Raw genomic sequence first — 25,954 nt, 5'->3', positions numbered from 1 at the left:
TCATAATATCTTCCCAGACGAGGAATCCGAGCTAATGTTAATGAAACTTGACAAAGTGCAACGAATCCTACCCAAAGGTATATCTCGACGTTCAGCCAGCTCAGAACCAGATACTAGAACAGCCATGTTTTCAACAGTTTCCTGAATACTGTGACAGTTGGTTCCAGGCAGTAGGGGCCGTGGAGGTTGCTCAACCCCTGTATCTAACAATGCGAACATGAGGAACAGACAGGAAAACCTTATCACTAGATCTTAAAATACAGGAAGGCCAGTAGCGGTGCAGATATCCTTTAGATAGCGAGGGGCATTAACGGCCATACACAGCGCAGTACTGTAATGCAGGCGGCGTATAACCAAGGCTTGGACCAGTGTTTTTCTGGCAGAAGACGTTAGCCAAGGGAAAACCTTCCACTGATGTCTCATCATCGCAAAACAAGAGCCACAAGTTGCAACAATGTGATTCTTCATGGGAAGTTCCAGTGTCGTTTAGCTAAAGAATTACTATACAAAGACACTCTTTTTAGAAACCTCAAAAAAGATTGAGGCGAAAAGAACTATAGGTTTCTAAAGCAATGCATTGTTGTTTGCCGTCAACTGTTTGCTGCTGCTTACTGTGCCATTTTCGAAGGACTGTATTTTATGCAAGCAATAAAAGGATCTATTGACAAAATTATTAACCCCTTGGGTTATCTACATGAAATACAACTGTGATCTGCATGTTAAATGTTGTGCTTTGCAGCAGGCACATTTCCTCTGTTTCTTTATGAATCGAAACTTCCTCTAGACAAAACTCAGACTTCTTCAGCAAATATATTAATCACTACAGTTATCTTGACATTTTTATCATGGCCTGATAATTGCAGGACACACAAAGAACTCTGCAGCACGTACCTGAAACCCCAAATGGTACTTTAAAGTGAAGTGCTCCTAAACTAGCGGCCCAGTGAGGCGGTACAACCGTAAAGCCGGTACTACTAATATTATTTATTTTATGTACAGTTGTGGACCCCTGAGTAGGGCCCCCAGGGGTCCTCAGACTACAGTTTAAGAATTAGTGCTTTATGGCATTGATATGTTTACAAGTATAACATAGTCATAGGTAATTGTAATCAAACACAAAACACTGGTAACAAGGTAGGCTGAGGCTCCTGAAGTCTTTAGCGCAACGCCACTTACAAATGTCAGTGCGTCCTTGACAACGGTAATACTGAGGCAGAGACCCAGGTGGCTGAGAAGGGTATTGCAAGGACAGCGAATGGTGAACACCATCTTTTCTGTGCCTTGGTGACTGGGTAAAGCATGGTTGAACATGTGAAAAAAGTGCTATAAAAGTGGCCAGCGCTCACCGCCTCATAGTACTTTTTGTTTACTGTGGGGTGGCATTAGGTGACACATACCGTGGGATGGGGGTCACACTGAGGTTGGGGGGACTACTCTGAGTGAAGGACGCAAGGAGGGATGGGACAGGAGGCCACAAGACAACAGAAGGGAGGAGGAAGAGGTTGAGAGCTAACACACATTTCTAAAGAACAAACATTGATGGTTTTGTCAATGCATAGTTAACGATTATAATTATTTTTAATGTTAATCGCAATTTACCAGAAAAATAATTGATTTGATGAATGTTAAATAGATGCACAAAACAACAATGGGAATTGTCAACATTTGAGTTGAACTGCTTTCTTGACAGTCTACAAACCTATTCCTTTTGCTGACAATGTGGAGTGCAGCAGAAAGAAATTCATAAATATCCACGTACTTGTTTCTTTCTTTGTTTTACAAGTTTTTAATGCAGTTTCCTAACAGAAGTGGTTGTGTTTGACCACATTGATTGCGTTGCTTCCTTCTGCTGCTGAGGTTCAGCTGTGGAAGCCGCATTCTTTCAAGATCCCTTTAACGGGCTGAAATTCGATATTGGCAGATGGGGCGAGGACCCTGCGAGGCATCACGAAGCCTTCAGAGAGAGCCAGGCATCAGCGGGCGAGTGCAACTGTACTGTCTCTAGGAAAGCTGTGTTGAGGGAGGAGGGAAGGGGCTGAAAGAGAGCGGACCAGAGAGGGGAGGCGGCTGTTGACATTCAGGATCAGCTTCATCCGAAAACCTCGACAGCAGCAACATAAGTGAGTTGTGCCGTCTGCGGTGGAACTAGTCATCTCGACTGTACATACTGGAGGAGTTTCTGCACATCCACAGGAAACCGTAAAAGCTCTGCAGATAATGGTTGCGTTTAAAGACGTGTGCTGCATCAGGAAAGCGCATGCACACATGATACTGCATAATTGTTATTTAATTAGGAAAATTGTACTTAAGAGGAAGAGCAAAAGGAGGTGGGTGAGAGGAGCACACGGACGAAAGAGAGCATGGTAGGGGTGGAGGAAGAGAAATTCAAGTAAAAGACAGAGAGAGCAACGGGGGGAAGGGAGAAAGATGTGTGAGACAACTCGAAAACACAAGAACTCTCATGTTGTGCTTCGGAAAAGAAAAAGTTCCTTATAAGCAAGCACTTGTCAAGAAACAAAGAAGCCAATCATTGATGTGATAAAGAGTCTATGCACAACTGCAGAGACAAAGACATGCTGGACGGGCTAAACCAAATAGAGTCTGCCAAATAGAAAGCAACGGTGAGTGACAAAACAAAAAGCCAATGGTAAGCAATGGGCGAAATGCAATCCTAGATCAGCTTTCAACATGTCCCCAAGCTATATTTGCAAGTAGACAGCTGCACTGCCTGGTCGACTTCAAACTAAAAAGTTAAAGGATAACTTAGTGTAAAAGAAGGTTTTAATCAAATTGTTTTGTCAGGCAACACAAACTCAAATTGCATTTCCAAACACATATTTCTGAGTCTCCACCACAATAACATGTTCAAGTAACAATTTCCATTCTCTTTAGTAAGTGAAAACTAAGTAAAACTAAATTATAAAATTAACAATTAGTCCAGCCGCATTATAATTTCAACAGAACCCTTTTTCCAGGTGTAGACAACTTCAAACCATGTTCAAGATAGTTGAAATAAAGCTGTTGTATTCATTCAACAAAACCTTACCTGCAGCCCTGTAGAGTATTTTAGGCTCAAAGAATATGCATGGGTCTTTGTCCTCTATGCAAGACATGAGGAGGCCCTTGGCTTGGACTGGGCTTCTTGGGATGACAACCTGCATTGAATGGGAAAAAAAACACCCACTCACTATTTGGTATGAGGATTATTTAAAACGCGGCGAGTGCTGGGTATTTGAAATGCAGTAAGTGCTTGATGAGAAGACTGGTCCTAGCATAATAAAGAATCACATAACATGAATCCAATTGATCAGACTTGGTGTACATTCATCTCTGTGTCTGTGAACTAGCTTCGCTCTTCTGAAAAGTGAAAAAGGCAAAACAAGCAAAGTGCTTAGAGACCTTCAAAAAGAAAGTCAAATACTTAAATAAATGCTCTTGTAAGTAGATTAAAGTATGTAGTTAGCAATTTCAGGAGAAATGCGGAGCTAACACCATTTCAAACACATTACATAAAACTAGTGCTTAGTAACAGAAACAAGGAGGGTGCGGCTAGTCGCACACAGACAATACATGTATCAAACACTTCATGCAACATAATTGTTGGACTTGGCCCTTTTTGTAGGGTCATTCCTGAACTTTTTGCCTTCCTCCTGTATTTTGCCTGACCTGTTTTTGTTGGTTCTTATGACTCTGGGCACTTTACCACTGCCAATCAGTGCTAAAGTGCATATGCTCTCCCTATGGTAAATTGATGTATGGATTAGTGACTCCATGATTGGCTTGATTGGTTTACTTGTCAGGCCCTAGTACAGCGCACTGCGTGTGCCCAGGGCTTGTAACCAATGCTGCTGGTGGGCTTGCAGCACTGATTGTGCCACCCACCGGAGCAGCTTGTAAAGTGTGTCTCAGGTCTGCCATTGCAGAGCCTGTGTGCAGTCTGGTACTGCCATGCTGACTGGACAAGTGCACCCACTTGCCAGTTCCTGAACCTTCCCTTTTACACATATTAGTCACCCCTATGGTAGGCCCAAGGGCAGGGTGCATTGTAGGTAAAAGGTAGGACATGCCCTGGTGTGTGTGGCATGTCCTAATAGTGAATTACAGCCATTTTCGTTTTTTCACTATTGCAAGGCTACCTGTTCTCCATAGGCCAGAATGGGCAGTTTGATTATTACATCTTATAATCCTAACTGACTCAGGGAACATGGTAGAAATTCGAGTTTAGTATGTCTGAACTCAGAATGATAAAATACATCTTTTAGTGAAGTTGGTTTTAACATTCTGTGTTTGAAAATACCACTTTTAAAAAGTAGGTATTTTCTTGTCTAACCATCCAAACCTGCCTCTGCTAGGCTGTGTATTCATTGTATGGAGTTTGAGTGACAGGAGCTGAGGGATTCCAGGAGACAGGGTGAGTCAGCACAAGGCTGAATAGAGAGATCTGCATCTAGATGGGTGGGAGGGGTTGCACCTGGGACCTGAAGAGGGCTGGGCCTTCCCTCCACAATGCTGGCTCCACCTCCTGTGGTGTGTCTGATGTCCCTGCCCTGCACTGTGAAAGGAAAGTAGGAGACATATCAAAAAAGTGCTCCAGGACTGACCAGAGCTGGTTTGGACTAGGCAAAGACCTCTCTGCCTTCAGAGAACAAAGAGAAAAGGAGTATAAATATTGGGACCCAGACCCAAGAACCTTAGATCACTTCTGGGAATCAAGACAAACCTTTGCTGAGTAGAAGAACCAGGAAGCTGAAGGAGGAGACTATCCCTGTGCTATGTGTTTGGGGGTTGGCCTGCAGTGGTTGCTTTATTACCAAAGAGACGAGAAAAGGACTGAGTGTGCTGTCTATCAACTTGAAGAAGAATCTCCAAGGGCTTGAACTAGAGCTTGCCTCTTGCCTGAAGTCTCAGGGATACAAGACTTCACCAACCAGCTCCCCCCTGAATTCCCTTGCTGGGAATTGAAGTGCCTGCTGTTGTGCTGGGCCTTCTGAGCGACTGTGTGTCACTGGGAGCTGGAAGCGCGACGCAACAACGAGAAGTGTGTCGCCGCCGCAGCCACTGTCATCATCGCATCGCCGAAGCACGGTGCATCGCCGGAGAAGCGGGACGCTGCCACAGAGGTCATCGTTGCATCACCGGAGAAGCGCGTCGCAGGGCTTGTCGCGGCTCCAAAGATCATCGAGTCGCTGCATGGCCGTCGGGCTTGCACGCATCACACCAACGTTGTCGCATCGCAACCAAGACGCCATTTTGTCGTATCGCACCGGAGAAGAGTATCGCATCGAGGTGCCAGCGTGTCGCATCGCACCGGAAAGCAGTAAGAAACCAACGCATCAACTCCCCACACAGTAAGGAAGCGAGCATCAACTCCCCTGCGCAGCAGTAAGGAACCGACGCATCCACTCCCCTGCGTGTAAGGAACCGATGCATCACCTTCCCTGCAACCTTTTTGTTTTCTTTGCGCTACGCATCTAAGGTACATTGAGAGTAAAGTGTCGCATTTACAACTTAAGAGAACTGAGCTATTTTATAACATTTGAGAGACTATTTTTGAGTACAGTATTGTGGATGTTTGGCGTTTGGTCTTGTGTTAAGTCTATACAAAAATACTTATTTTTATAATACAACATGTGTGGTGTCCATTTGTAGTGTTGTCACTGTATTACTGTATGTGTTCACAAATTCTTTACACACTGCCTCCGAGATAAGCATGCCTGCTTGTGCCAAGCTACCAAGGGGGTGAGCAGGGGTTACTTTAGGAGTGTAGCCCCTTACCCTGACTAGATGCAAGGGTCCCTATTTGTCACAGGTACCTACCTATGCCAACTAGAGACCCCCAAATCTAACAATCATCACTGAGGGGCAGAGGTGAATGGGGGCAGTCTTTGAAAACAAGGAGGTTTGAGCTATCACCTGAATGAGCCACCTCCAAATTAATCATGAAGAGGCATGTCAGAGATGAGGATATTTACAGAAGCATACTAACAGTCTGAAACAAAAACGAATCCCATGGGGCTGGTATTGCGGGATTTAGATTTCAAGCACAAGGACATCTAGATAATATAGGAAATGGAAGGCACATCATGTGTGCATTGGTTAGTGGGTGTTTAATGATAATGGACTAATTTGAACACAAACGGCCTCGTCCCGTGTGGGCTGGTAATCCCATTTTAAATGCAAACTGCTGTTTATGCCTGACACAGCGCTCCCATGAATTGCGAGAGATGAAATCCATGTAAAACTGCAGAAATAACGTGCTCTTAGCAACTTGCACCCCATTTTTGCAGGATAATCGTGATTGGGTCTTAAACAAAGGAGCCTATAGTACACCAGTATACAGTGAGCCTTCTAGATGATGGAGAAAGGCTGGGAAATGTATTTAAATTTTATTTACATGGGACCGGTGAGCTCACTGGGCGAGACTTTAGAGTTCTTCAGAATTCCATTGATTCTGATCAGAGACACTGGGACAACGGAAGAGATTTTCAGAGCAAGGAACTGGGATATTGTGGGGACTGCCTCCAAACCAATAATACTTATGCTGGGGGACAGTTAGGGGCTCATTATGATGGGAGGAAGGACCGCCTCTGCCATCTGACTCCCATTTCCCCTGCCACATTAGGATGGCGGGGGGAATCGTTTTGTGACCGCGGTGGTCAAAAAGACCCCCTCCACGCTTTTGCCACAGGCAATCGTCACGATTGCCTGGCGGAGCAGTCAGCATGGGTAAAGAAGGCACCGCCTGCCAGATTACAATGCTGGCATCCGCCAGCCTTTCCATGGCGGTGGAACTGACATGGGAAGGCTGGCAAGGGCTGGGTTCGGGGGCCCATTGTGGACCCTCTCTGTGTGGGGGGAGGGTGCATGTGCGCTGGGGGGGTAACCATGGTACCCCCCTCCACTGAGTGGTGCCTGCCACGTTGTGCCCGCCATCGTAATCGGCCCCTTAGTTTTTAGATATGTAGTACGGTTGGTAATAAGTAAGATTCTGGAAAAGTATAGAAGTACTCCGCTTTAGATGGATTTGTGAGCTAGGTAAAGCAATTTGAATAGGATACATCTTGTTGGTGGCTAATTTAGAGCTTTCATGGCTTGGGAGAGTTACTTGGAGGACTTTTGCCAATAATTAGCAAAGATGGCTTGGTTTTGCTCATACTGTAGATAGTGTAAGATTTGGTACAGGAGGAAAGCATTCATCTGACTGCAGTACTTATGGCATGATACAACTGTATGCATCAATGCAACTCAGAGGGTCCCAATGAGGAAGATGGAACAGAGGGGTACTCAACATTGATTGAGCCAGTAAGAAGGTATTTGGAGAAGGAATTGAGAGAGTTCCTCAGATTAGTATTCAGTTTGTGAAATGTAATTTTGGAATAATGCTTTTATGGCTCAAAGTAAAACTTCCTGAAAGTCTCTTCTGGGTCTAGAATGCTAATCAGTCGGACAAATATTTAGAAATTATGACCTTGTGTGCACCCAATGTGAACTTTTCTGCTCAAGGGCAATCATTTAACCATTTACTTTGGCAGGCTTGGATTGGCACCATTGAAGGGGAGAGGGGGGCGAGAGTGTGTATCAAGGGCCTAGTTAACTTTCAGTGATTCTAATCTGTCCACAGGAGGGCATTCAAGATGATGCAAGATGTTGAGGAATACTTTGGTATGACTGTTTCAGAGATAAGAGAATTTAGAATTCTGTACCAGATAGGGGTGCGGATGTGGTGGGTGAATTGCTTCTCATTTTAATCAGTGATAAGCAGATGCAAAAGCTCCGGCAATTGCAATAAACTGCTGGTCTTCCTGCCCTGAATAAAAAAAATAAAGACAAAATGTATGCAGAATGTCCTACAGCGCAATCATTCACTATTCAGTGCAGCGAGGAAAGCATGGAATGAAGAATTACAGCGCTGTCCACCACTGTCAGGGGCTCTGTATGTATGCTCTGTGGGTATTGTCATTACCTTAATCATAACAACTACAGGGTGCTGCCCCTGACAATGTATCAAGGCAAGTTCCCTAGCAGGGAAGCCTGCGAATGGGACCTGCCTCCTAGTGCTCCAGAAGTACCCTGGAGGCAGCCGCTGCACACAGGCTTCCTGCTAGGAAAGCTGCCTATCAGATTACTGTCAGGGGTACTGTCAACATATTTATCTTAATATCACTAAGGTATATATTTTGCCTCTGCCCCTCACAGTGCTCCTAAAACCAACTGTGTTGACTCTATGTCTTCCTACCTGTGAAGAAATCCTGAATCTGCCCAAGGTGTGAATAAAGTCAGAGGGAAAGAGACGGAAGTAGATGGTTCGGGATACATTCGACAAAGGGAAGACAATGATCTTTCCCATCTTAGGACTGAGCATAAGGCAGCGTGTAATGATTTGGAAATGGAGTATTAGTTAGCAGACAAACAATCTGATAAATGAGCATGAAGTGTATCTGTTGTGGGGATATGAAGGAAGACAAACATTAGAGGGCCACCAGAAAAGATGTCGCTGGAGATGATCCGATTGATCATGTCTCTGATGTAAGTTGTGAGGTTCACTCCAGGTAACAACCATTGGTGCGGAAGATAGCAATGGAGAGGAAGTGTAGAAGGAGAGCTATGCATCAGCAATGCCAATACCAGACCTAATTACAAAGAATTGTCATGGTTGACTGAGTTAAAATGAGCAGAGTTAAACGTTTCAGGATGGAGAATTATTATGCACTATAATATGAGGTTAGGCAAAAGTGTGTCCAGAATTTAGGATACTGCAGAGGCTTGTGGTGGTGAGACAATGTGGAAATATGTTAAAGAAACGTTTCCCAAGTATTCTGGATAATATGAAGTGGGAGAATGGTGATAAATCTCTTTGGAGAGAAGGGTCCTATAGCTAGATCTCTTTGGAGAGAAGAATTGGCAGGCATTGTGGTTGGAGTAGAGACAAAAGCAGACAATGTAGTATTTGAAACAGATGAGGCATTGTGAATTTGGGGGTCTCTTCTTGTGGGCACATAAGAGGTTGCCAGATTTTAGAATGTGAGTTTCAAGTCAAAGTAAATGCTTATAATACACTTCAGTTCATCCAAAAAAGCATGATGGAAACTTGAAATTGGCTGTCGCTCTTTTGCAAAATCCCGGATTGGATTTGGAAAAGGACTCATTTACAGTAGGAGTCAAAGGCTTGTTATTATTCAGTATCACATTTGTTATGATTATCGTTTTATTTTACAGTTTCAAAATATGTTCTCATTATTTGGCATTACATTTTAATTTCGCACTCAATCTTTGTTGTTATTCTAAAAAGTAACACTTTATTGACCCTGTAACTGATGCTACTTTTGTTCTGATTCCCTTAAACTGTTTTAGATTATCAATGTTCGCTCACTGAAGGCAAATGCTCAGACACCTTCGAATTTGTGCCTTACTTTTCTTTACAGTTTGCATGACATTTTTTTAATGTGAGTGAACATTTCGAACAAAGGCGCTATACGTACAGTAGCTCCATGGCGGTACATAAAGGACGTAGTAGCCAAACATTAACCTACAGAAATATTTAAATGATTGAGAAGTATTGGGACAGAGGGCAACAGCAGAAACAACATTACAGCATACACATATGCAGGCAGGCAAGGAGATAAGTGACTTGCATTCCAGCAGAGGGCACCCAGTATTTTGATCTGGATGGAGCTTCTGGTGTTCTTGGGACTGTTAGGATACAGTTAACATGAATAAATGTATCGGGAAGTGTTTGCAAGAGGTAGACATGTGCGATACCATTTTTATAAACACAGCCTAACAAATTGGTAATTTGAAAATACAGTGTGTTACAGTACCTTTATTCCTGGGCAGTGAGCGAAAAATGCTTCTGGACTTTGAGAATGATATAGGGCGCCATGACCCACACAGCCCCAAGGCGCTCGAATTGTTAGAGATCCACAATTGAATAGATCTCCTGACCGATATCTGTATTTAGCTGCTTCGTTCACAATCTGAAAATAAACAAATACACGTTTAAAGATGAAAAGATGCTTATAATCGCTTTGAACAAGCTTAAACCAAATTCTTCACAAAACATTTCACGTATTAGAATGTTTTGATAAATAATAATAATAATAATAATAACAACGTCATTTATAAAGCGCATGAATACACCAAACGGTGTGTCTCCACACTGGACTCTGCATACTCATAGGAATGAGATTTAAGAGGAATTCAGGGAATGTCCTACAAGGAACTGATTAAATTAAAAGGCCGTTTCTAAAGATCCATGTTTTCATTTTTTTCTGAATTTCTGAAGGGGAATCTCAGAGCCCTTGGGAGGGAGTTTCACAGTTTGGGTGGAAATAGGCAAAAGATTTTGCTCTCATTCTGGCCCTACTAACCTTAGGTACCCTGATACAAAGTCAGTAAGAGCAGGAGTGTTATTCACCAAAGTACCACTGAAAAGACATAGATGCATTCCGAAGCTGAAAAACAGGCAAATGTCAGCTTCAAAGCACAGACCCAAAAAGAAAGTCATTGCATTTTGTAGTTTTCAGGACTTGTTGAAAAGCCAGGCTGTGGGTAAAAGTGGAAAGACACACCACCTTCTCGCAGTGTGGTAACTATGATTGCCTAAATGACCTTCAACTAAATTCATAAAACCTCCAGGGGCTACAGAGTTGGATCCCAACATATAAATTGTTAATTATTGATAAAATAGTAAAAAACTGAATAGAAGTGTGAAAGGAGATGCATTCATAGCTGGTATTACATAGGTACATAGGTACCAGACAGAATAAGGTTCTACTACCTGTTCATATGCTGTAACCACAGTCTAGTGAAGCATACAAAAGTGATGGATGGAATGCTTGAATTAATCTGGACCAGTGGTAATTACTCAGGTTGTATCTCAATTAATCATTATTTTGCTCACCATGCAACCCCAGTTTGGACCCTGCTATATACAAATTAGTCTTGACCTTGCTTTTCATGGGAACAGTCCAGCCCGAACTGCCAGCCCGAACTGCCAGCCCTCCTGAAACACAACCAACCCAAGACCAGTTTTGTCCTGATTGAGGATTGTTAGTCAGGTGCAGCCTGACTCTAGTAGATCAGTGAGCAAGGGACGCACGTCTCGGCATACACATTGAACTTAGTGATGGATGGAATGCTTCAATTAATCTCAGCCATTGGTATTTACATAGGGCTGCATCCAAGTCCATTGTCTTTTTGCACACCATACCACCTACGTTTGGACCCACCATATGTTAATCAGTTCTTGAGCCTGCTCCAATATGAAAGACTACCCCAAACTGCCAGGCCAGGTCCTGACTGAACTGAAAAACAAACAACCCAAGATTGGTTTCATCCTGATTGGGGCTCTTCAGTTGGGTGCAGACTGGCTCCAGTGGCACAGGAACCACGTCAGAGTATACCCACCACACTTGTGGCGTCACACTAAAGAATACAAACAAGTTATGGTTGGAGCTTGCACTAAGCCAATCATTAATTGGTCGATGGTAATTACTGGGCACGCATTATCAGTTCACTGTTATTTTGAACATCATGCCACCTCAGTAACCACAGTGCAGTTCATTAGGGCACATAGCATCAAGAACAGCAGAGCCACCTGTGTGCATGTGTGAGATGTGCCATTTCAAGACACACTCAAAGATTATAATGAATACCTATTGTCATATATTGATAGAATACCCCAAATAGACCTTAATCAAAAATCAATTCAATTCAATTTCCAAAAGACAGCCAGCAGTGGTGTTTCTGGACGGCACCAGTCAAATATCCCAATCTAATAGCTCTCTTATGCCCAATCCTGGAGTTACAACTGCCCACAAAACTCAATCCTTGCTCAATGTTTTCACAATGTTAGGAGGGCAACCTAATTTCCTTGTTCACATTAAAATTTCCAATTTGAGTTGCATGTATCTGTAATCACTCTTTTGTTTTCAATTAGTTTCCATATTTCGTTTTTCAATTAATTTCAAGAAATTGGTGTCTTTTTCCATAACGTTCTGTCAGATCGATCAGCCAGGACTAGGACACATGCAGCTGAAGAGCTCCTCGAAAGGAGCCCAGACGTTTAAATGGGGAATGAATGGAAAATAAGAGTTATGAAGAGGATAAATCATATTGCCCTGATGAAGTCCCTATATGGGATGAAACGAGTTTGCTGGGTCTGTTTTAAGTGTGATGGAATTGAATGCTTAAGAAAAAGACTTTTATGGAAAAAGACACCAACGTCTGGAAATTAATTGACAAACGAAATATGGAAAGTAACTGAAAACAAAAGGGTGATTACAGATACATGCAACTCGAATTGGAAATTTTAATGTGAACAAGGAAATTAGGTTGAACTCCTAATATTGTGAAAACAGAAATCAAGTCCTCTTTATTACAAAGACATCATATAATTATATTCAATTCACGAATTACTTAATTTTTAGATCCATCATACTTAATCAAGAACACACCCTATTCATACTCTAAATAAATAAAACTTGGAAGGGAACATAATTGGTTGTGCTGCATTTCCTTATCTCAATGTCTCATCCACATCACACATATACATCTGCGAACCCTTCTCTTGTAGCCATATTCAGTTCTTCATGTGAAGGACTATCAATCCAAAGTTTGTGTTCAGCCCAATAATTTCCAGCTTTCAATGTTCTTCTTTCAAATTAATGTGATCATAGTTGACCTTTTTAATTATTATTTCTCCATCTTTCTTAATGATTTTATTCCTGTTTCTTAATGCCTCCTACTCTGGTTTAGTCCAGTCACTATCCTTAGTTTTGAATTTTTGTGGTACTATTTTTTTTAATCAAAATCCGATCTCTCAGTCTCTCATGAACCACTTTCTTGTTATGATCCAGTCTTGTTTGGTGCTATTTCAATGATTTTCAGGAACCGGTCGGTCTCCTCGTATACTGATCTCTCTCGAAAGGCGCTGCCACCAGAGGGACTGGTTGAACTGAAACCCCTTATTATTGTTCCAAGCCTATCCGATTCTAAATGCATTATTAAAAGGACAACAGTAATTCCTTTATCAGTGTCTCTTGACTGGATTAACTGTCAAAATGTAAAGGGAGCACGGCCTGTGTACTGCTACCCATTGTCTCTAAACTCCACCTCCCAGCAAAGGAAAAAACATGCGATCGATGAGTCACTTCAGAGTTTGTCCAAGAAATGACCGAAATGCAAGTGCGTTTTACTTGTCAACTTGTGTATGTATTGCATTGCGTTATACCATCTGTAGAGCCATTCATACCCTACAAGGCCCCAAAGATGCTTCAGTGGCTTCACTGGATATCCTTACTATCGGTGATAAGGACAATTTCTGGGTCAAAAGGTGTTTCTACCCACTTTGAACGTTCAGCACAAATATCAATGGCATGAAATCAGGTGGGCCTTCTCCTTCTGAAAGCCACCCCAAGCGCCCCTCCTGCGTGTAACACTTACAGAGCAGATGCAGGCAGCACCCTTCAATCCAAAGTGTGTGTGACGGTCCTGTGGGACCTGGTGCTGCCCTGCTGTGGGGCAGCTTGCAGGGGTGAACAGAGGCTGTATTTTTCATTGGCTTGTGTCATTGTCCACTGTAAACCGTGCTGCATGGTTCAAACCTCTGGCAAAGCCAGTGGGTCCCAAAGGGAAGACTGATCGGCGTTTCCAGTGCTTATTAAGCTATCTGATTTACTAATGGGGACCAGTTTTACTTGGCGTTCGAGCCTATTTTCTGTCCCAGTCAGATTCTGGTGAGAATAGAGAGGGAAGACAACTACAGTAGATTTTTCCCAACAAAGGAGTCTGCACCACCTTCCCATGTGCAGTATAGAGTTCCTGTACTAAGCTTGGAGTAGCTGAAGACTGTATTTAAATTGTTTGGCCCTACCTTGGCACGCAACAGACTCCGGTTCAACCTTTAATTAATCTTTACACTCAGGCTTCCATGTTTATGTAATCTTCCCAGGACCTAGAATTATGTAATGTTTAATTCTTCAGTTCTACTTCCTCATACGACACAGTGTCTCAAACATTCTCCTCTCATTATATTCCTAAATCCCTGAATAAAAAATACACCTTGACTTAAAACTTTAAATTATTTTCTTCCCACTGGGCTTCTACTTACGTTTCATCTTCTGCATGCATACTCTCCTGGAGTTTATTGTTTTCTTAAATGTAATGTAATGTAATGTAATGTAAGTGTGCATTTGTAAAGCGCAAACTGTCACTCTGCAAGGAACCTCCTGGCGCTGAGGGAACGAGGTCGGAGAAGCTGGAAAGAAGAAAACTAGCTGATGGAGAAATTTAGAGAAGTGCTAAGCAGCGGTCGTCCGGGAGGTTATAGATCCAAGTTTTTAGTGCTTTCTTGAAAAGTGATTCCGATTCCTGGATTCGTAGGCCGATAGGGAGTACGTTCCATGCTTTAGAACCGAGATAGGCCACAGTTTTTCCTCCTTTAGAAATGAGTTTGAAATGGGGAGTTTTTAAAAGATAGGCTGAGGAAGATCTAAGGGTCCTGGTGGTGGTATAGGGGGAGAAACGCGCTGAAAGGTACCTAGGCCCTGCCCTGCGAGTGGCCTTGTGGGTGATCAGGAGAATCTTGAAGAGAATACGTTTATGGATGGGGAGCCAATGCAGGGTATTGAGTGCCGAGGATGCAGAGGATCTGCGTGGAAGCCTTAAAACCAGACGAGCTGCCGCATTTTGAGCTACTTGCAATCTTTTTATTGTGGACTTGTTAGACCCTGCCAGTAGGCTGTTGCAGTAGTCCAAGCGCGATAGGACTAGGGCAACTGTGACGGATTTCTTGGCCGCCAGAGGAATGAGATCGAAGAATTTCTTCAGAGATCTCATTAAACTAAAGCAGGTACCCACCGTGGCAATAGCATGGGGGAGGAAGGATAGGGCGGAGTCAAATTTGACCCCTAAGTTTCTAGCTACTTTAACGATTTCTGGTGGCGGGGAGGTGCCTTCCGGCCACCAAATATTAGGGATGAAGGTGACATTTGTACCGATGGGTAGAATTTCGGTTTTGTCGGTGTTGCATTGTAGGTGGTTGTTCTTCATCCACTGTAAAATTTGGGAAAGACCAGTTTTGAAATTGGTTTCGGCCTCTACGTTAATTTTGTCCAGGGAGACAATCATTTGGGTATCATCAGCGTATGAGGTGACTTCAATTCCAAAAGATTTTATAAGGAAGATAAGGGGAGCCATGTAGATGTTAAATAACAGGGGGCTCAAGGAGGAGCCCTGGGGGACCCCAGTGGTAATAGCCTTCTCAGTAGAGAGGAAGGGGCCAAGTGAGACGGTTTGTCTGCGGTTGGTAAGAAAGGATCTGATCCATGCCAGGGCAATGCCCGTGATGCCTCCGCGTTCGAGTCTCGCCAGAAGGATGTCATGAGAAATGGTATCGAACGCGGCGGAAAGGTCCAAGAGGATCAGAACCGCTTTCCTGCCTGAGTCGGCGAAGGTTTTTAGCACCTCTGTGATCTCTAAAAGGGCTGACTCCGTTGAATGTCTAGGACGGAAGCCAGATTGTTGAGGGTGGAGGATATTATTGATTCAATGAAGTTGGAAAGTTCTTTAAGCACGAACCTCTCCGTAATTTTGCCCAGCACCGGGAGCAGCGAGATAGGCCGTAGGTTTGAGAGGACCGTAACGTCCACATTTTCTTTCTTTTTGAGGGGTTTAACCAGGGCGAGTTTCCAGTCATCTGGGACAATGCCTGTATTTAGCGAGGAATTGACTATTTGGTTTATGACTGGATTAATTATGTCAATAAGTTTGTGTAAAATCATGGGGGGACAGGCATCCAATGGGGAGCCTGATTTACAGGTCATTATAGCCCTGAAGGAAGAGTCTAATGGAACCGGTGTAAAGGTAGAAAAACCCAGGGAAGCTGAACCTGGGTTGGGGGTTTCAGTCTCAATGCTAGAAGAGGTGGGCGGGATGTTTTTTTGTATGTTGGAAATCTTATCTTCAAAGTAGTTAGAAATATTATTACATAGGGATTGTGAGGGAGGTAGGTCCGTCTGCAAGCCCTTGGGATTCATGAAGGATTTGACTATTTTAAAGATAGATTTTTGGTCAAGTTTAGACTCCAGAATAACTTTTGAGTAGTATAATATTTTTGCGGATTTGAGAAGAACATGATAAGATCTTCTACAAGTTTTATAGACTTGCTTATCCTCAGGCGCATAGGACTTTCTCCATTTACGCTCTTTTTGCTTGCAGTGGTATTCTTCTTTGGATAACTCAGGAGTAAACCACGGTGGTCTCTCAGTTTTAGGTTTCCTCTTTCCTTTCTTATCGTGGGGCTCTAGGGGCGCTAAATCATTGCAAATGGTGGAAAGCCAGGTATGGAAGTGGCCTGAGTCTTGTTTCGGATTGCCTGTCAGGATGGGCATATACGCCTGGGCAAGAGGCAGAAGCTTGGGGTTGTTTATAAGTTTGGACCATTTGCGACAAGGTTTAGAATTGAGGGGGGTGTAGACCGGACTGCCTAACGTCGAGTACTCTAGGTTAAGAGGGATCATGTAATGATCTGTACAGATTAATGGGATGGGAGGATTCACCTTCAGAGCAGTGAAATTGGAACAGATCCCATCTAAAATGTGACCAGCCTGGTGGGTCGGGTGCTCGACCAGTTGTTTTAAAGTGAGAAATTCGATTGTTTGTAGAAAATTGTCGGTACCAGGAGATCCTTTCGATTCCAAATGGAGATTGAAGTCCCCTAACATTGTGAAATTAGCGTATTTGAGGAGTGGCTGGCTTAAGGCATCTCCTAGTGAATCTAAGAAAGTGGTGCTTTGCCCAGATGGTCGGTAGATAAGGACCCCCGAGAATGACAGTGAGGCTTCCAGAGAAATATTAAAGCCTAGGCTTTCTGCGCCTTTGAAAGAGACTAAGTCTAAAATGGAGCAGGAGAGAGAGTCCCGGCAAATGATGGCCAGTCCCCCTCCTCTGCTTTCTATCCTGTCTTTCCTATAAATGTTGTAGTTAGGAGGGAGAGCGATGGCTATATCCGGGTTAGAACATTCTTTCAGCCAAGTTTCCGTGATGAACAAGAAATCGAGCTGCATATCCAGTATTAGATTCCTAATATCTTGGCAATGTTTACTAAGTGACCTTGCATTAATAAGTCCACCTTGTAACTTGACTTTACGAGTTGGGCTGGGAGGGCTCGATTTATTGGTCACTATGGGGGTGCTAACAAGAACCGCCTGTCTACACTTGTGACATGTGTAGGATCCCCATATTTTGTCCGGGGCAACTGGATGATTGCATTCACTCCGACTGTTAAAGGACCTTAAAGGTTCAGCGCTGTACGTAAGAATGGGTACAGTTTGAGCAGGGTTTGCTGCCTTAGGCACGTCCTTGGCGCGGACGGGCGCAGACGGGCTTGCCTATGGCGCCCGAAAGCCTGTCTTCTTTTATTAACTACTGAAAAGTTATTTACCTTCGATTACACTCTTTCAGGATACTCCAACTACAGATTTCTCACCTTGTGAATATTTCATTATAAGTGTAAATCTGTATCCAGAAAATTTCAAGCAATACCCCTGCGGACAGGTAAGTGGAGCCACATGGGTGCGTGCCGATGCCGCTCTGCTCCCGAAGTGACATGTGGAGCTGCATATAAGCGCCACCTGGACGTGCGGTCAGTTTCTCTTTAGGCTGTCCGCACTCCCACACACAGAGCCCAGCAGATTGGACTTGACCAGTATGTAGAGCTCCAGACTTGGGATCTTTTTTAATAGAAAAGTTCACAGAACGGGGCGAAGGGAGTGTGTGAGGAATCTGCAGTTCGAGTCCCCATCAGAAAGAGTTACAGATTACTATTCTTCCGAAGGGAATTTCTAAGTAGATTACTCACTTTCAGGATAGCTACTAGTGCCTCCCAGGTGGATGTCCGTGAACTGGCTCAAGCCAAAAAGTCCTGCAGGACCCCCCCAGCAAAGAGCCCCCCTCGCTAGACATGTCTGTCCAGACAATAGTTATTTGTGAACTTGTGGACCGACACCCATATAGCACTGTAGCTCTGGTGGAACGAGCCCACCGACCTTATGGAGGTGGCTTCTTAGCCAATGTGTAGCAGATTTGATACAGAGAAAGATCCAGAGAGAAATGGTCCTTTTGTGCACTGCCCTGCCCTTTTTTACTCCAGAGAATCCAACTAACAGCAACACCACGTTCCCTAGTAGATCAATATAGAAACTGAGAACTCTTTTGGGATCCAGTCAATGTAGTCTCTCCTGCTTACAGTTGGGGGATGAAGAATGCCTGAATCTTGATATTTTGCCTGAAAGGAAAAAGATTGACTACTTCTGGGAGAAAAGTGGCTCTAGTTCTTAGCACCAGCTTGTCTGGAACAAAATGTTGTGTATGGTGGATTAACAGAATGGAAATCTAGCTCACTCACCTGCCGTGCTGATTTTATGGTAATAAGAAAAAGAGTCTTTAGGGTGCGCAGAAAGAAGAACATCTATGTAGCAGTTCAAAGGTGTACAAATCAGGAATGTGAGGACTAAGTTCACATATGCTGCAAACATTTTTTAAAAACGCATCACAACAGGTGGTTCAAATAAAGAAGGTCGGTCTGGCAACCATAAAGAAAAATCTGAAAAGGCTGACATTTACCTGCATACAAACCAAGGCCTTGCTGTGCTAGAGACAACAGAAAGACCAACACTTCAGATCATTTGGCTTGATATGGGTGAATCTGCTGAGTACCGCACCAAACCACAAACCTTTCCCAATGGCAGGAATATACAGATTTCATGGAGGGATGCCTGGCTGTCAGGGTGACAACTACTTTGGGAGGAAGGTCGAACAAGGTCAACTGTCACCATAAAATCTCCACGCATGGATATATATATATTGTGTGGTTCGAGGTGAAGGACCATGGCCTGCCGCTGCGACTGAAGATTTGCCCAAAGCAACAGCCTGATCAGAGGACAGATGTTCATGCCCAGGACTCCTGGGTACCACACTCTCCTTGTACAATCTTTAGCCTACAGGATGTCTTGGGACCGGTCGTTTCAAATCTTCTTTGAAACTCAGGGCAGGAGAGGTCATGGATGAAAGGCTTACAGGAGCCCCAAGCTCCTCTCTAGATGGAATGCATCCCTGAGAGAAGCTGTCTCAGTGAAATCACAAATGCTGACATTGCGTGTTTTCTGCAGTAAAGAGATCAAGCCAAGGCTCTCCCTATTCATGGAAGAGACCTTGCGCCACCTCCAGGCATAGATGCCATTGGTGATCCACTAGGCATCCGCGACTAAGTTAGCCGAGCGTGGCATCCAAAGATTCCGCCATCAGTGAAATACCCTTACGTTATAGCCACTTTCCAAGGTGTAGCACCTTCCGACAGAGGGTCTATGACCCTACTCCACCTTGCCTGTTGCAGTACAGCACTGCGGTTGTGTTATTTAAGAGCACCAGCCTCCCTTTGATGATGTCAAGAAGGCTTTCAATGCCAAGTTGCAACTCCTGGAGACTGCTATGGAGCTGGGCCTTCCCAGAGACCAGATGCCTTTGATCTCCACCTCTCTGAGATGGCCAACCTAAGCCAGAAACGATGCATCAGTCACCACTGTTAACAAGGATGCCAGCCTCATCTTATGGCTCCTTTGGCCAGAAGGACCTGCACTTCCTGCTGTAAAACCGACAGATGGAACTCAGTTAGCCACCCCGAGGATAGTGGAAGGTGTGGTGGAGTAGATATAAACAGAAGGGCATAACCCCTCCAGACAATTTACAGGACCCACTTGAGCGAGGTGATTGCTTACCCCCTGGTGAAAATGCCAGGTCCTACCTCCAACAGGGTGGATGTGTGACTGGGAGGACCCACTAATGAGGTTTTGCAGCTGCAGCAGATGGAGGTCTGGGGACTGGGCTGCTCTCTACCCTTGCTCCATGCTGTCTGTTGGAGCCGTAGCCACAAAAAGGCTGTGGGTTCTGTTGGACTAGATGCACGGGCAGTTGCTGGCGGTATTCAAAGCCCCTAACATGGCCACAGAGGTGGGGAAAATCCTGGTGGAAAGGACACGTTGGACCAGGCAGCCCCAGGAGCATGCTTTGGCCTAGTTGTCTTTAAAGCGCTCAAGGGCGGAGTCTACTTTTTCGACCAATAGGCGAGAGCCATCTAAAGGCATGTCCATTAGGGAAGATTGATCATCCCCAGATAAGACAGTAGTTCTCATCAAGGCATATATCCTCAGTCTCACACTAGTGCCAACTGCTCGACGAAGGAAATCTGTGGTATCTAACCCACAATTAAATTTTGCCACTTCATAGCCATATTAAATCGCTTGAGCAACAGTGGTGAGCAAGTCCACATCCCTCCTGGACAACCTCCACAACATTGGACTCCGCCAGATCGTGACCGAACCCACGCACTCAGCAGGACACACCCTCGACCCTCTCTTCACAACAGGTAACTCCATCATCTTCAGCCACACCACCAAACTCCCATGACTGACCATCAATGCTTCCACCCTCAGAACACCCACCATCCATAGGCACCTGCTCCCACGAAGAAACTGGACCAGAATCACCGACAACCAGCTAACCTAATCACTCAGCAACTCCATCCCAACCATCGCGGAAAACGACGACCCCTACACCGCTGCCCGAACACTGCACAGATGGATCTCCAACAGCGCCAAGACCATAGCCCCCCTCAAGAAAAAAAAACACCACCCACGTCAAGAAAGCCAGATGGTTTACCATCATACTTCGAGAGTCCAGATGCACTTGCCGCCGTCTCGAAAAGGCCTGGAGGAACACCAAATCCACAGACAACAACTTCAGAGCCGCCACCAACGCCCACCACCAACTCAACAGAAACAAAAAGGAAAAAAGCGATTTAAAACAGCAAAAAACTCTTCAACATCATCAAGGAGTTCACCCAACCCACCAGCGAATCCACCGACATCACTCCCTCACAAGACCTCTGCGACAAACTCAGCACCTTTTCCCACCACAAAATCAAGAGCATCTACGACAACTGCGACGAAGACAACCAACACACTGAACCTTCACCAACCACCATGACACCCTGAAGCCAGCGATCAACAACTGGACAGCCCTCACCACCGAAGACACACTGAAGACGATGAAGTCAATCCACTCCGGGGCACCCACGGACCCTGCCCCCACCACATTTTCAACAGAGCCGCCGACACCATCGCACCCATGCTCTGCCACACCATCAACCGCTTCCTGGCAACTGCCACGTTCCCCGACGACTGGAAACACGTCGAGGTCAACCCCCTCCTGAAAAAACCCTCGGCAGACCCCACCAACCTCAGAAACTACAGACCCATCTCCCTGCTCCCGTTCCCAGCGAAAGCCATCAACAGCCAACTCGCCACATTCATCGAAGAGCACAACATCCTCGACTCCTCCCAATCCGGCTTCAGAATAAAACACAGTACGGAAACCGCCCTCCTCGCTGCAACAGACGACATCCGCACCATACTGGACAAAGGAGAAACAGCAGCCCTCGTCCTCCTCGACCTCTCAGCGGCGTTCGACACAGTCTCTCACAGCACCCTAATACGCAGACTCCACGACGCAGGGATCCAAGACAAGGTCCTCAACTGGATCTGCTCCTTCCTCTCCGGCAGCACGCAGCGGGTCAGACTCTCCCCCCCCCCCTCTCCTCTGCGACCCTACACCTACCACCTGCGGAGTCCCCCAGGGGTCCTCCCTCAGCCCTACACTCTTCAACATCTACATGGCTCCGCTCGCCCCCATCGTCAGAACCTACGGACTTAACATTGTGTCATACGCAGACGACACCCAACTCATCCTCTCCCTATCCAACTAACCCAATACCGCCAGACACAATTTTCGAGAAGGCATGGAAGCCGTCGCCAAATGGATGAAAAACAGCTGCCTACAACTACATACCAACAAAACAGAAGTACTCATCATGGGCCCAAATCCAGACGCATGGAATGACACCTGGTGGCCCCCCGCCCTCGAAGCCTGCCCTCGGAAGCCGGCCCACCCCCACAACTTGGCAATCAGCCTGGACTCCGAGCTCAAAATGGACCACCAGATCAACTCCATCTCGTCCTCCTGCTTCCACACCCTCCGCCTCCTATGTAAGACCTTCAAAATGGATCCCCCTCGAACACAGAAAGACCGTCACTCACGCCCTGGTCACCAGCACACTCGACTATGGCAACTCACTCTACGCCGGAATAAACAAAAACCTCACCCGCAAGCTACAGAACATCCAGAACACCACCGCAAGACTGATCCTCGATCTGCCAAGACACTGCCACATCTCCCAGCACCTGCGCACACTCCACTGGCTCCCCATCAAAGCTAGAGTCACCTTCAAGATGCTCACCCACACCCATAAGGCCCTCCACGACACCAGACCAGCATACCTAAACAGCCGACTCAAACTCCACGCACCCCAGAGGACCCTACGATCTGCCCAGCTCTCCTGCGCTGTGGTCCCCCGCACCAGAAAGACCAGATCGGGAGGCCGCTCCTTCCTCGCAGCCCGAGCCTGGAATGCCCTGCCGCTCCACCTTAGACAGACAACATCGCTCCCCATCTTCGCAAGAAACCTCACAACCTGGCTCTTCGACAGACCCCCACTTGATGGACTGGAGCCTAATAACCCCCTCTCCCCAGTGCCTTGAGACCCTTACGGGTGAGTAGTCGCACTTAACAAACACCTGATTGATTTGATTGAAGTTCTCCAGTACAGCAGGTAGCACCTGCACAACAGAGTCTTAAAGGGCACGGGTGTACTGGCCCAACAGGCTGCTGGCATGGATGGATGTTAATGCCACACTGGTGAAGTAGAACATGCTTTCCCTAAAGTTTGAGATTCTTTGATTCTCTAGCAGGTGGGGCGATAGAAAAGGCATTTGGGTTGACCCTGCTTGTCAATGCTTGCAGCACTAAACTGTCTGGGGATTAGGAGTTAGGAAAGGCGAATCACTTGCGGCAGGGCAGTGGTGCCTCTCCATCTGCCTACTTACCGATGATCTAGAATAGGGCTTTGCCCACGTCGCAACGATGTTTGTGAGGGCTACGCTGACTGAGAATATCTCAATCAAAACGGCCCTAGCCCTCTTCAAGCTACAGTAGCCTAATCCCTCTTTCTAGTTAAGCCTCTATGGAGAGGATATGTATGTCAGTGCTTGAACAGAGTTCCCCTCCTGTTGGGGACACAGAGAGAAAGTTTAAGGAGGCTCTGGGAATCAATGGTTGAACATCCTGACAGATGATCCCAATGTGTGATTACCACATCAAAGAAAGAGCTATGAATGCTGCCCTTTGTGGCCAACTATTTCTGTTGTCCGTAGATAGCCAATAACTGCTAGGCAGTCCTTGTTAATACAAATCGAGGCCCTCCTGCTACCAGAGGCTATACCACTCTCTTCTAGAAGAAAAGTGAACAGCCAGCCAGGGATTTTTATTCAATGTATGTATTAGGCTATAAAACAAACCAATTCTATGCTAGTTTATTCTCAGACAGCACAACATACAACTTTCTGAAGTTACTTTTCCACAAACAGTGTGAAAAATCTATTTTTATCATTGAATAAGATTTATTTTGCAAAGTAATTAGAAACTAACTTTTGATGATCACTCTAGGATTTTCCCCAAGCCTGAATAGCAAAACGTGATTTTCTTCATACCATTGACTGTTAATGGAAAATATAACTTTACGTACACAGTGACAACTCACAGAGGAATATACTTTATGCAATATCAGGAGTGCCCTAGTTTTATATATTATGCATCTAATCTAGACTTCTTCAAAAGTACACATTAGGAGTGGCTTAGCTAATAATTAGAAGCAGGATTTGGATTTTCTACATAGCCCTGGAACCTTTCCTTCCCATAAGACACTGCAGCACTTTTAAGCCTTAACAATGGTGTTGTCTGGAGACAAATATTTTTGTGATGTATGTGGATGGTGTGCATGTAGACATTTAACTTCCACACCACTTGAGCAATTTCTGTTCCTACTTACAATTGCCTTATCTGAAAGTCAAGTAAACCAATTGGTTGAAACCAATTTGAATGTACAATTTTAGAAACAGAGCACATGCACTGTAGCACTGAATGGCAGTTTCACAGTACACAGATTTGTTTAATCAGAAACAATTGGGGCCATAAAAGATGAAAATCTGGGTTAACAATGCAGAAAGAAGGATTGCCTACATATAGCTACTGTGACTGCCATTGCGACCAAAGTGACAAATTAAAATGATGTCCGTACAGGAGCATGAATGTATGTGTATTGCGCACACCTATTTTTTTTATCTATAACTTGAAGATGATGTTTAAAAATTATTATCTAAACTGTTTGAATGTTTGGCTTGCTGGTCAGCAACTTGTGACCACACAACAATAGTAAGCCTTCCTGCAAGTGTCACTGGTCACTTGTAGCCTGGCCACACAGCTCTGGAACCTATCACAAACTTGTATACAAAATGATCTCATGATCTCATGTTGCAAGAACTTTATCTCATGTCGCAAGAAGTTTATCAACAATATTCATAGTTTTATTATATTGACAATTCATTTGTGATATTCATCACTGTTGGATATTCATTCTAAAACAGTTTACATTGGTACACAGCGGCGGCTCCCCCATTGGAGCGTGGGGGCGTTGCCCCACTGCTTTCTCGCAGTGCGAGAAGGCAGAAACATAAATGGTAACAAGCATTTGCAATGCAATAGGTCTCGCATTTATAGGAGTTTGAGCTATTGGCATTGTAAATGACAATGCCTTTTATTTAAGTTTGGTTTTTTTAAAACATATATAAAAGGCACTGTAATTTATAATGCCAATAGCTCAAACTCGTATAACTGCGAGACCTATTGCATTGCAAATGCTTGTTAAAGAAGTAATGTTTGGCGCGGATCCCAAAATCATCTAACAGGAAGGCATGTAAGATGTCTGAACGCCTCAGCAGTTCCACCCATGATGTAGTGCGCTGTGCACAGCAGCTCTCAGTGCCATCTCTCCCACATCTGAAAGCCATTAAGGCAAGCAGCAACACTTCCGCCTCCCCTAGTTCCTGCCTGGCTTCACCGAGCGAAGTAAGTAGTTTCACTTCTTGAGTTTTCTGAAACATTTTGAGATGTCTAGAAGGGATAACGAACCCCGTGATGTTAGTTCCGCAGTGACACCAGGCACTGCTCCGGGAGTGAATCAAAACACGTGAAGCTGCGACTCCCTGCAGACCGTGCCTCGAGCACCGGCGTGTGCGCTCCTGTCTGATGAGAGGCGGCTCGGGCTTGAAATGTCCCGAGCCAGCCTCCGTTAGGAATCGGATGTTCGCGTGCCTGCAGTGGGCTGGCATTCCGCTGAACAGTTTCACGAAGAGACCTCTTCAGATCCTCTGAGTGTGTGTTTTAGGTTTCCTTAACGCTCACTGAGACCTCTGCCGAGGGAGAGACTCGTGCATGCGTATCTGCCGTGTAATGTTTAAAGAATGAACAGCTCACTTGCAGCCTCCAGCATAAAGTTTGCATTAGTGGCTTCGAGTGAGAGTGAGGAAAGGAAAAGAAAAGATTCTTCTAAATCTAGAACTGGAAGAGGAGGTTTGTGTTCAGCGTACAAGCGAGAGAGTGCGTTCCTGCAATAAAGCGTTTTGCTTCTGAAGTTGCCTGGTTAGGATGTCTCTGAGTGTGATTGGGTCACCGTGGGAACATGACTATCGATTTTCTGTCATTCATGGAGGGAGGAAGGGAGGCGGCCGTGCGGCCGCGAATGTGAAAGTTATCGCGATCAAACATCAAAGCGGCCGTGCGGCCGCGAAAGTGAAAGAAAACGAGTGTTTCAGGCTGCCAAATGGTGCGCGCGCCCGGCGCACATGCACTGTAGTTGGCGGCCTGAAATGCACTCGTTTCCACTTCCAAAAGTCGCTTACTATAAGTCTCGCCAGAGCAGCGCTAAAGCGCTGTCTCAGGCGAGACC

The 25,954-nt window shown here is 45.0% G+C and overlaps 1 protein-coding gene across 2 annotated transcripts in view; it reads right to left on the bottom strand.

Moving 5' to 3' along the window:
- Positions 1–25,954, bottom strand: part of BCKDHB (branched chain keto acid dehydrogenase E1 subunit beta) — a 1,118,926-nt gene that overhangs the window by 794,902 nt on the left and 298,070 nt on the right. For both annotated transcript variants that reach the window (XM_085611011.1, XM_085611012.1), the window contains exons 5-6: positions 9,819–9,974; positions 3,047–3,155 (exon numbers count right to left, since the gene is read on the bottom strand). In XM_085611011.1, the coding sequence (XP_085467137.1) occupies positions 3,047–3,155; positions 9,819–9,974 (265 nt within the window). The remainder of the gene's footprint in view (positions 1–3,046; positions 3,156–9,818; positions 9,975–25,954) is intronic.

This window comes from Triturus cristatus, chromosome 6 (assembly GCF_964204655.1).
Source record: "Triturus cristatus chromosome 6, aTriCri1.1, whole genome shotgun sequence".
In the NCBI taxonomy this organism is placed as follows: domain Eukaryota; kingdom Metazoa; phylum Chordata; class Amphibia; order Caudata; family Salamandridae; genus Triturus; species Triturus cristatus.
Note: the sequence above shows the minus strand (reverse complement) of the source record. Positions and strands in the feature narration are given on the sequence as shown.